Genomic DNA, 12606 nt, shown 5'->3' with positions numbered 1-12606 from the left:
AAAACGTCAGTACTTTTTGAGGTGCAAACATTACCATCAATATATTATATACACAAGAATGCCTTTTTCATCATCCAACTATATAGTACTATTGTATTGGGGGGGAAAAATAGTCAAAAGTATGCAAATGCATGAAAAACATGAACTGAATCTCACAAGGTGAAATAACCACACTTTTACAGCTGAATATTACACATTGCTATCAGATAAAAGGTCTGATTCAGAGGTGAAACTGTTATTTTTCCCGGATTCTCAGCAGCGGTGGTGGAAATGCTAGTTGAGAGGGGTTCAGTGGTGTGGTGTTACCGGCTTCTGTGCAGGTGTACTCGCTGGCATACCTGGTTCACACCATCTCACCTTCAGGCCGTTGGGTATACTGAGCTGACCAGCTCCTCTTCTTTCTGGTAAGAGGGAACTAATTATTACCTGGTGAAGATGCAGCTATTTAAGTGGAGTCCTGACAAAGGAATGCCGTTAGAGTGTGGAAGCCGCATAGCTTACCCAGCCCGGCCAGTCAATCCTGAACATTTTAACCTGGGACTAATGCCGGGTTCTCTATGTTTATGGGGCCCAGGCCTATTGAGTAGCCTTCTACAGGGACATTGACATGACCTGGGCCTAATGCCCAGATCACACTTACTTGGGGTCAGGCCTGTTCCCTGACTACTTGTGGGCACTTTCAATTATCTGGGTCTAGTGCCCAAATCACTATTTAAAGGGAGCCTCAGGCCCTTTTGGTCTGCCTATCCTGATGGGCCTAGTGCCAAGATCACTCTAATTACGGGAGCCTCAAATGATAAACCTGCCTATTTAGGGGCATCAAGTGACCTAGGCCTAGAGTCCGGCTCACTAATCACCTGTGGAAGGGGCACCTGAAAACAACAGGGCCTAGTGCCCTATTATGCACCAGGCCTAATGCCTGCCTGTTACACCTCAGACCTAAGGCCCAACTATGCCCATGTGCCTATTGCCCACCTATTACACCACAGGCCTAGGGCCTGACTATGCTTTTTGTATTCCACCACTATCAGCACGTTATGGTCTTCAGCCTTTGCCTCGATGCTCAGATGCCGCCAGATTTTTCAAGGCTTCACCCGCCGTCTTCTGACTAGATCTCGCTGGCTTCTGGCCTCTTCTGTGGCCACAGGAGCTCTTGACCCAACGTCCTCTCTTCCTGAATGCCACCGTTGAACAGAGCACTTCTGCCCGGAGGCGTCTTATGTTGGGAGTGGGGGGAGCTTAGTCACTCCTATTGACTGCCAATTGGAGCCATATTTGGCTTGCAGCTGGGACCATATTTAAATGGCCACCATTTTCTGTTGATTGCCAGCCCAGCACCAATCTGCTGCATCTGTCTCTGCTGAATAAGCGGCGCTGGAATCAGACTCATCATCCCATTGCCGGCTGGTGACACATCTCCACATTAGTTTCAGCCTTCCTCTTGTGTAATAGCCCTGAGATGCTCTATTTTAAGGTATGTGCTCTGTGTAAATGCACCAGCGGTCCTAGACACTCCACTATTGGGGCACCATCACCTCCACCATAGACACTTGCACCAACCTATTGCAGAAGCAGTATCTCCTTCTCAACTCATGCTGCTCTGTGGCTGTGGGACAGTGTCTTAGAATGCAGCTGCTTGCAGTGACATGCCCACAATGCTCCCATAATAAGCCCATGAGACAGAATTGTTTTTCGTTCAGTGCAAGCCACCTTCCAGTCACCATCCAGGAACGCCCATGGTCTTGCCTTGCAATTCAAATTGCGGCGATCCTGCATGCAACAGTGTATGGAGTTGTACAGTCAGGGAAATGCATGCACTGTAGGGGTTTCCAGAACCTTTCACACATGTGCAGTAGCAAATAATCACGCAACTGTGCAAACTTCTGCACTACAGTACGCCCACCTCATCAATCAAGCCCAATATCCCTATATAATAATGATAAAATAAAAACATATTGTACAGGTTCATCATTTTAGGCCCATGTTGCAGTATTTTCTGACATCTACCTGCATCTATTATTTTCTATGGCGCTGCATTGTCAGCACACCCTGCAAGTACTGACGTGCTGGTTTTCTAAAAATGATACTGTATATTAAACTTGATAGTGCATTGTGAAAAGCATTCACTAACCACACTGCAATGCATGACCGAAAGGAATAACAAACCTCATAGCCTTGTACTTTTTTTTTTTTTTTGCATAGATTGACATTTATAGTAATATTATCTGTTTAGGGCAAAAACACCTTTGTCCTTTTTGAAGTGTATCTGCTGTCGGCTTGTATGTACAAAAACAGGAATATTGGGTCTAAGGGTTGGCCTATCGCTATGCAGACTGGACACGGCATTAGCGACACAGGTGCTGTGTTTTTGTACATACAAGCCGACAGCAGATACACGCCCCGAAAATGGCCATGACACGTGACCTGCATTTTTACAACCATTCCCCATAAACTCCAAAATGGTTAACACCTCTAAATGGTCACTTCCTGTCAATCATTTCCCATAAAATCCTCATTGCGAGCGGAATTGCAGCGACACCTTGGTGCATGTGTAGTCAGGGGCGGCAGAACGTGTTGTTGATGCGGGGGCATATATAAAAATAAATTTTGGTGCCCCCCCATGATTATCCACCCTCACCCCACCCCATGCGGTGAGCACTTACCCCCAGATCACCGCGTAGAATCTGATTCAAACTCCGGCACTGCAGTGTGCTGCCCCGTGTCCTCCTGTCCTAGCCGGCTCTCAGATGCATTACTGGGAGGAGGCGTGGCCATGCTGAGCCTGCTGGGACATCCCCGCCTTCTCCCAGTAATGCCTCTGTGAAGAGCCGGCTGGACAGGACACGGGCAGCACGCTGCGGCGCCGGAGTTTTGAAGTCACAGTCTCCTCGGTGAGCTGGGGTGTAAGCGCTCTCCCTCCCCACAACTGCACCTCTGTCATGTTTGGGAGGGGCATGCTGCCCCCTTGTCCCCCCCATTCCGACACCTTTGTGCGCAGTGCGATCGCAGCACTTACGCAGTCTGCTGATAATCACTCTGTTGCATGAACATTTGACTGTGCGTACAAACACGAATTAGGTCTTTAATGTAGAGTTGCAAGTAAATCCGAGGATACTTCGCTCGTAACAAGAACATGTTCACTGACATTCAGGTCTGCACAGCCTGTACTTGCAGGAACACACTCTGGGCCTATTTAATGTCTGTATGCACATGCCTATGCATCTCCGCTTTATCAGGATACGTAATTGCATACCTCCCAACTGTCCCGATTTTCACAGGACAGTCACGCTTTTTTTTGGAGCTGTCCTGCTGTCCCATTGGCAGGCCGCAGTGTCCGGCAGAGGGGGGGTGGGGTGGTTTGCAGTTGGGAGGCTCCTGCCAGCCACTGCTCTGCAGAGCAGTGGTGAATAGATGCTGTGCTCTGACTAGCAATTCCATACCTCCCAACATCGGGGGAGCAAAAACTCTTTTTGATCTCCAGATGTTGGGAGGTATGGAATTGCTAGTCATCGCAAGTGAAACTGCCATCCAGAAAAGAACATAGACGCCCACCAGAGTCATTGTAAAGTCCTCAGCAACTGTGTACAAATATGCAGCATCAATGTAGAAATGAAGGACATCGACTCCCCGATGAGTCTGACTATGAAGACTGGCTGCCGCAGTAGTGTCGCTCAGTGGCGGATTTAGCGGGGGGGGGCGATTAGGGCGAACGCCCCCCCTACACATACCGCCACCGGGATGGAGGCCGGGTCCCGCCGCGGTGTTGGGAACGAGGTGGAGAGCGGTGCAGCGCGGCGGGGGAAGGGGAGAGAGAGAGAGCGTCCTGACGTGCATCATACAGCGGTTGAGCGGCCTCTGTTCTGACCACGCCCCCTCCTTCCTGTACGCGCGTCAGGATGCTCTCTCTCTCTCCCCGTCCCCCGCCGCGCTGCACCGCTCTCCACCTCGTTCCCAATGCCGCGGCGGCACCCGGCCTCCATCCGACTCCTCATGCTGCTGGCTGCAGCAGGTGTCACTGTCAGTGTGTATGTCATGTCTCCTACCCTCCAAACTAAAGTAAGTGTGTGTGTGCCCCCTCTGTGTTCCATGTCTCCGCCCTCCGCTCCTAGCTAAAGTGTATATGTCCCTGCATTATTTTGGCTAATTCAGTGTACTGTAATGTGAATTTCGGCTCATTCTACATGCTGTAATGTGAATTTCGGCTCATACATTGTGCTATGATGTGAATTTCGGCTCATTCAGTGTGCTATAATGTGAATTTTGGCTCATTCTGCGTGCTATAATGTGAATTTTGGCTCATTCTGCGTGCTATAATGTGAATTTCGGCCCAGTCAGTGTGCTATAATGTGAATTTTGGCTCATTCTGCGTGCTATGATGTGAATTTCGGCTCATTCTGCGTGCTATAATGTGAATTTTGGCTCATTCAGTGTGCTATAATGTGAATTTCGGCTCATTCAGTGTGCTATAACGTGAATTTCGGCTCATTCAGTGTGCTATAACGTGAATTTTGGCTCATTCTGCGTGCTATAACATGAATTTTGGCTCATTCTGCGTGCAATAACGTGAATTTTGTCTCATTCTGCGTGCTATGATGTGCATTTCAGCTCATTCAGTGTGCTATGATGTGAATTTCAGCTTATTCTGCGTGCTATAACGTGAATTTTGGCTCATTCTGCGTGCTATAATGTGAATTTTGGCTCATTCTGCGTGCTATAACGTGAATTTCGGCTCATTCTGCGTGCTATGATGTGCATTTCGGCTCATTCAGTGTGCTATGATGTGAATTTCGGCTCATTCTGCTTGCTATAACATGAATTTTGGCTCATTCTGCGTGCAATAACGTGAATTTTGTCTCATTCTGCGTGCTATGATGTGCATTTCGGCTCATTCTGCGTGCTATGATGTGCATTTTGGCTCATTCTGCGTGCTATGATGTGCATTTCGGCTCATTCAGTGTGATATAATGTGCATTTCGGCTCATTCTGCGTGCTATGATGTGCATTTCGGCTCATTCAGTGTGCTATGATGTGCATTTCAGCTCATTCAGTGTGCTATGATGTGAATTTCGGCTTATTCTGCGTGCTATAACGTGAATTTTGGCTCATTCTGCGTGCTATAATGTGAATTTTGGCTCATTCTGCGTGCTATAACGTGAATTTCGGCTCATTCTGCGTGCTATGATGTGCATTTCGGCTCATTCAGTGTGCTATGATGTGAATTTCGGCTCATTCTGCGTGCTATAACGTTAATTTTGGCTCATTCTGCGTGCTATAATGTGAATTTTGGCTCATTCTGCGTGCTATAATGTGAATTTCGGCTCATACAGTGTGCTATAATGTGAATTTTGGATCATACTGTGTGCTACAATGTGAATTTCAGCTCATACAGTGTGCTATAATGTGAATTTTGGCTCATTCTGTGTGCTGTAGAAACAGAATTTGTCGGCAGATAAGAACCACTTGGCCCATCTAGTCTGCCCCCTTTTTTTTTTTTACATTATTTTTTATCTCTAACCTTATCTGATCCTTATTTATTTGTAAGAATATCCTTACGTCTATCCCATGCATGTTTAAATTGCCCTACTGTCTTAGCCTCTACCACCCCTGATGGAAGGAATGGCGATTCGCCAGTCTGTATCACCAGTGCGCAGGGTTCTCTCCTCTAACTGGCAACATTTTATTAGTAATGGCAACAATAGGAAATTTAGAAGCGAACGGGAAGGGCATTACTAAGTGGGAGGGGCTATGGTTAGGGGGAGGAGTCATAATTCTTAAACCGCCCCCCCTAAAAGTTAAGTCTAGATCCGCCACTGGTGTCGCTGGCGCCATGTTTCTCTATATAAATGATTGCAGCTGAAGGCCGATGCAAGCACCGAAAATGGCAGTGACATGTCTGTGTTTTTTGCCACCACTCCCCTTTACCTCCCCCAAATCCCTTCCTGTCAATCCCTCTGCAATAAAAATCTTGAGTGGGATTGCGAAAGTACCTTTGCACATGCACAATCTGCCAATAATTGCTCAGTTACATGAACATTGTCATTGCGTACAAACATGAATTAGGCCCTCTGTCCACTTAAAAACACTTTGCTATATCTCAGTAACGCTTCTTTGATTGTCAACGTACATTTGTGTGAAATGCGTATGACTCTATATCACCTACACTTGACTCCACCCATTTCCAGACGGGATCCGGTCTCTAGTTAACAGTAACTAGGTCAACAGTAACTAGGTCGACCACTATTGGTCGACAGTAACTAGCTCGACAGGGTCTCTAGGTCGACATGCTCTAGGTCGACAGGTCAAAAGGTCGACATGATTTTTCACTTTTTTAATTTTTTTAAACTTTTTCATACTTTACGATCCACGTGGACTACAATTGGCAATAGTAACCTGTGTCGAGTGCAGCGGTAGCAGAGCAAGTCACCTCGCCCAAAGTATGGTGAGCAAAGCAAGCCATGTGAGGGGACACGGTGCACTAATTGGGGTTCCCGGTCACTGTACGGAGAAAACGACACCAAAAATACATCAAAAACTCATGCCGACCTTTTGACCTGTCGACCTAGACCATGTCGACCTAGAGACCCTGTCAACCTAGTTACTGTCGACCAATTGTGGTCGACCTAGATATTGTCGACCTTCCATACCACACCCTTTCCAGACAATGCCCAGTATGAATTCATGCTCCACAAACTGATACTGTATACTGAACTCTGCGTCATTTCCAGTGTATAAACAACACATTATAGCCTAGGGTGCAGTACTACATATACTGTATCTGCATGTTTTTGAATCCTGACCCATTTTTTCCATTTGACATTGTTTTTGTTTTTTCTCTTAATTTGAATTTGAGCAAAAAAGCAAAGGAGAAAACCTATGAAACAACAAATGCAGAACAGCATGAAAATTAGTAAGTCGAGCAGAAAGAGTAAATGCAAATCAAGGGGTCTATTTACCAAGCCTTGGAGAGAGGCAAAGTGAATGGATATAAAGTACCAACCAACCAGCTCCTAACTCCCATTTTTCAAACTCAGCCTGTAACATAGTTGCCTACCCTCCCTCATTCTGCAGGAGACTCCCTGACATAGTAGCAATCTCCCTCACTACCCGGGGACGCCTGTGGATTTGTACTCATGCTTTTTTGTCTGTTTGTTTGGCAGACAATACGTTTTGGTGAGAGACCAATCTTAACCCTATCTGTTTGTACTGTTTTACCTGTTATATTAAACCGTGATGTGGATTTTATACGTCTTTTATAACATCATTTGATACCATTTGCGTTATTGTCTGCATAATTTGTAGACCATTTCTTTTGGTAAGAGTTTATGAACTTCCAGGAACACAGAATTCATCAGTGAATATACCAGTATTACACTATGGGAGTTTCTCTTTTCTCTTTCCTTTATGTATGACATCGGGAAACATTCAATAGAAAACGCCTGATGAAAGGAACAAGTATTAACCATATATCCTGTATGTGGTGGATTGGTAAACATTTGCATGTAGCGCCCTGAAACAGTGTTTTTTTCTGGTTTGTGGAGTATTGGTGGAGGTGTTTGGTGACATCTCATACACTGGGACTAGGCTGCTGGTTGGGATCATTTTTGTATTCAAATTTGGTACTTTAGCTCTGTCCACATTATCTCTCTCCAAGGCTTAGTAAATAGTCCTGAAAGTTCTCAAAAGTCCAAACCATAACAATTTTAGATGTTAGATAATTTCTAAATGGCAAAAACTGTGTCCTTGTATTGCTACATTTTGTACCTAATGAAATGGAGATAATGTGGAGAGAGATAAAATAACCTATCGGCTCCTGCAACTTTTCAAACACAGCCTGCAACATGTCAGTTAGGAGCAGATTGGCTGGCACTTTATCTCTCTCGCCTTTTAGGCTTAGTAAATAGAGCCCTTAGCTTTTGTTTTTTAAGTCATGTATATAATGTATTATAAATGTTTACTATGGCTTTTATAAGTGGCTAATTTATATGTCTTGGCTTAGCCTTGCTTCCCCTTTACTGGATCTGCTGTGAAAGTACACTATGGTTCTTACATAATTAATTAGGCATATTAATTTACAGGTTTTAGCTTAAGAGTAACCATAGCAGACAGAAATTCATTATTTATCACAGTTTCAGAGTAAGCTAGACCTTACCATTCCAGTTCCCTTATGGGTGCTTTCACTACAAGTAGTATTTCTATTGTTGTGAATTTAACAACCTTGCAAACGAGGAGACAATTTGGGCCTGGACAATGTAAGTGGTTGGGTTTTTTATATCCATGGATGGCGATATGTTAAACATGGACATGAAGTCAGAAGCAGACAGACAACCAAGAAAAGTGAGGTTCAGGATAGCGTCATCTTATAGTGGGAGAGTGCTGAAAGAAGTCTACACAGATGGAGACTCCGTGGATTCTGAATGTGCCAGCAGCTCGGAGACTGACCAGAACAGCTTACCCAGTGAGACAGACGGCCAGCATAATGGCTTCTTAGGTTCGGAGTACGACGAAAGTGAAAATGAACCCGACGACTTGCTTGTTTTGGCAAGAGCCACTAAGGACAGAGGATTTGGGACAAAACGAGTGAATATACTCAGTAAGAATGGTACAGTCCGAGGAGTCAAACACAAAGTCAGTGCAGGCCAAGCTTTGTTTGACAACTTGGCAAAGGTTTTCCAGGTAAGTGGGAAAAAAGGACAACAAAAACTAGACTAATGAGAATAGACATTAACGTGAAGAACCCAAAATTATATTTCAATATAGATACTGTAGATAACCTTTTCTTAACTTAATGAACGTATTAAATTAACAACTACTTATAACATCTAGGTACTATACTGTACTTATCAACCTTTACAGTGTATTCATTTTGTAACGCACTTTAGAGACTTGAAGATATTGGAGTCTATTCATGAAACAGTGAAAAGAGTGGAGAAGTGAGCTAGTGAAAATGGAGAAGCTGCCCATGGCAACCAATCAGCTGCTCTGTATAATTTTATATTATGCAAATTATAAAATGTTACTTCAATGCTGATTGTTTTCCATGGGCAACTTCTCCACTGGCTCACTTCTCCACACTTTTAGCTGCTTCATGAATATACCCTATTATACTGTATAATGTAGCATTACACTCTGCCAGCCTCTACCTTACTGGGTGACTTGTATCTGGTTCAACTCAGGCTGATACTACAAATGATACACTTCCAATGGCTTTTACACAGCTACGATCCAAGAAAACTTTATATTTCTGTTGTTCCTTTCTCAAGAAACCTGCCCATTATTTTTATCTGCATTTGCATGTTGATATTAAACTTTAGTTATTCCTTGTTGTATAGTGGTGCAAAAAATGCTGACGTTTTAATATTACCAGCCTACTAGGGTCATTTTGAAGACCATCCATAATTTACTCCTACCAGCATAATCCCTCAAATCTATTGCAAATTGTACTGTACTATGACTGTACCGTATTATATCAGATTTATTGATTTTGGATAAACCATTATTTTGCATTATTCTACATTGTATAAGATACGAGGGGCTACTTGCCAAGCAGAGACCACTAACAAAATAATGTATGCACAAATATATTATTTATGTAATTCTTTATATGAGATAGCAGGAAGGAAGCCAACAGATAAGGGTATGGTAATTTATCAGGTGCAGTATAACAGATGTTGTCCTGTCTGTAAATATTCATGAATTAACAGTCAGTATTCAATTTGATAAATGTCATGCAATTGTCTGACTGTGGACTGTTTTACTCATAGCAATGTATATATGTATAATGTAGGAACAGGATATCACTATCAGTATGTTACTTACTATGCATTATACTTTACTGGGATACGTTACATGTTGGTGAAAATAGCTGCTTGTTTCCAGAGTTTAATAGTTTGCAGCAAAAAATATTGTAATTGCTGCCGATATGATCTCTGCGTTTAGGGGGTTATTCAGAGTTGTTAGCAAACAAAGAAAACACACTAATGGGCAAAATCGTGTTGCACTGCAGGTGGGGCAGATGTAACACGTGTAACATGTAACTAGTACCCCACCTGCAGTGCAACATGGTTTTGCCCAATTGTTAACTTTTTAGTTTGCTAACAACTCTAACTAACCCACCTAGCCTTTGCCATTTCTAAGAATCCTGTTCCCCATTGTATTTGAATGATTACATTTCTCAGAATGAAAACTGATGCGATAACGGCTAGTTCATTCGGATGTGTGATGCAGTTAAAAGACTTAAGGCCAAATTCCAATGAGAAAACTTGCAAATATTTGCAGGTCAACTGCAGAACAGTTCTGCAAATTTTCTCTAAATCTTCTCTATTTACTATCATGCAGGCAAATTATCTGCCTGCAGCATTCATAGCTGATCTATTTTAAGCGGACGTGGCATTTACATGGTTTGTTATGTGCAGTCACAAGAGACCGGTTCATTCAGACCAGGGGCGTCTTAAGCGGGGAGGCCCACTCCTCTCCATGGCGCCATAGGCTCCGTCATTGTGCCGGAGCCTACTGCGTATGCGCAGGTCTCCGGAAACATGGCGCCCGCCATGTTCCGGAGACAAAATTCAAACTTACCATGTGCGGCGGCCATTTTGGAGGGGATTTTTTGCACGATGGATGCGGCTGCAGTGCTCAACGCTGGACTCCGGAGAGATGAGTACTAAAATATGGGTACAATGTGTGCGGTGTTGGCCCCCCCTGGACCCAGGGGCCCGTGTGCACAGTAGAGATGAGCGCCGGAAATTTTTCGGGTTTTGTGTTTTGGTTTTGGGTTCGGTTCCGCGGCCGTGTTTTGGGTTCGACCGCGTTTTGGCAAAACCTCACCGAATTTTTTTTGTCGGATTCGGGTGTGTTTTGGATTCGGGTGTTTTTTTCAAAAAACCCTAAAAAACAGCTTAAATCATAGAATTTGGGGGTCATTTTGATCCCAAAGTATTATTAACCTCAAAAACCATAATTTACACTCATTTTCAGTCTATTCTGAATACCTCACACCTCACAATATTATTTTTAGTCCTAAAATTTGCACCGAGGTCGCTGTGTGAGTAAGATAAGCGACCCTAGTGGCCGACACAAACACCGGGCCCATCTAGGAGTGGCACTGCAGTGTCACGCAGGTTGTCCCTTCCAAAAAACCCTCCCCAAACAGCACATGACGCAAAGAAAAAAAGAGGCGCAATGAGGTAGCTGACTGTGTGAGTAAGATAAGCGACCCTAGTGGCCGACACAAACACCGGGCCCATCTAGGAGTGGCACTGCAGTGTCACGCAGGATGGCCCTTCCAAAAAACCCTCCCCAAACAGCACATGACGCAAAGAAAAAAAGAGGCGCAATGAGGTAGCTGACTGTGTGAGTAAGATAAGCGACCCTAGTGGCCGACACAAACACCGGGCCCATCTAGGAGTGGCACTGCAGTGTCACGCAGGATGTCCCTTCCAAAAAACCCTCCCCAAACAGCACATGACGCAAAGAAAAAAAGAGGCGCAATGAGGTAGCTGACTGTGTGAGTAAGATAAGCGACCCTAGTGGCCGACACAAACACCGGGCCCATCTAGGAGTGGCACTGCAGTGTCACGCAGGATGTCCCTTCCAAAAAACCCTCCCCAAACAGCACATGACGCAAAGAAAAAAAGAGGCGCAATGAGGTAGCTGACTGTGTGAGTAAGATAAGCGACCCTAGTGGCCGACACAAACACCGGGCCCATCTAGGAGTGGCACTGCAGTGTCACGCAGGATGGCCCTTCCAAAAAACCCTCCCCAAACAGCACATGACGCAAAGAAAAAAAGAGGCGCAATGAGGTAGCTGACTGTGTGAGTAAGATAAGCGACCCTAGTGGCCGACACAAACACCGGGCCCATCTAGGAGTGGCACTGCAGTGTCACGCAGGATGGCCCTTCCAAAAAACCCTCCCCAAACAGCACATGACGCAAAGAAAAAAAGAGGCGCAATGAGGTAGCTGACTGTGTGAGTAAGATAAGCGACCCTAGTGGCCGACACAAACACCGGGCCCATCTAGGAGTGGCACTGCAGTGTCACGCAGGATGGCCCTTCCAAAAAACCCTCCCCAAACAGCACATGACGCAAAGAAAAAAAGAGGCGCAATGAGGTAGCTGACTGTGTGAGTAAGATAAGCGACCCTAGTGGCCGACACAAACACCGGGCCCATCTAGGAGTGGCACTGCAGTGTCACGCAGGATGGCCCTTCCAAAAAACCCTCCCCAAACAGCACATGACGCAAAGAAAAAAAGAGGCGCAATGAGGTAGCTGACTGTGTGAGTAAGATAAGCGACCCTAGTGGCCGACACAAACACCGGGCCCATCTAGGAGTGGCACTGCAGTGTCACGCAGGATGTCCCTTCCAAAAAACCCTCCCCAAACAGCACATGACGCAAAGAAAAAAAGAGGCGCAATGAGGTAGCTGACTGTGTGAGTAAGATAAGCGACCCTAGTGGCCGACACAAACACCGGGCCCATCTAGGAGTGTCACTGCAGTGTCACGCAGGATGGCCCTTCCAAAAAACCCTCCCCAAACAGCACATGATGCAAAGAAAAAGAAAAGAAAAAAGAGGTGCAAGATGGAATTGTCCTTGGGCCCTCCCACCCAC

General features: G+C 45.1%; 1 protein-coding gene across 1 annotated transcript in view; it reads left to right on the top strand.

The window, feature by feature from the left end:
* The first annotated feature begins 8257 nt into the window (after nucleotides 1-8257).
* Nucleotides 8258-12606, top strand: part of GRXCR1 (glutaredoxin and cysteine rich domain containing 1) — a 180388-nt gene continuing 176039 nt past the window's right edge. Inside the window, exon 1 of the mRNA XM_063950661.1 lies at nucleotides 8258-8673. Within this exon, the coding sequence (XP_063806731.1) occupies nucleotides 8275-8673 (399 nt within the window). The 5' untranslated portion in view covers nucleotides 8258-8274. The remainder of the gene's footprint in view (nucleotides 8674-12606) is intronic.

This window comes from Pseudophryne corroboree, chromosome 1, assembly GCF_028390025.1.
Source record: "Pseudophryne corroboree isolate aPseCor3 chromosome 1, aPseCor3.hap2, whole genome shotgun sequence".
NCBI classification, from domain to species: domain Eukaryota; kingdom Metazoa; phylum Chordata; class Amphibia; order Anura; family Myobatrachidae; genus Pseudophryne; species Pseudophryne corroboree.
The sequence above is the reverse complement of the archived record's forward strand: the minus strand, read 5'-3'. Positions and strand labels throughout refer to the sequence as shown.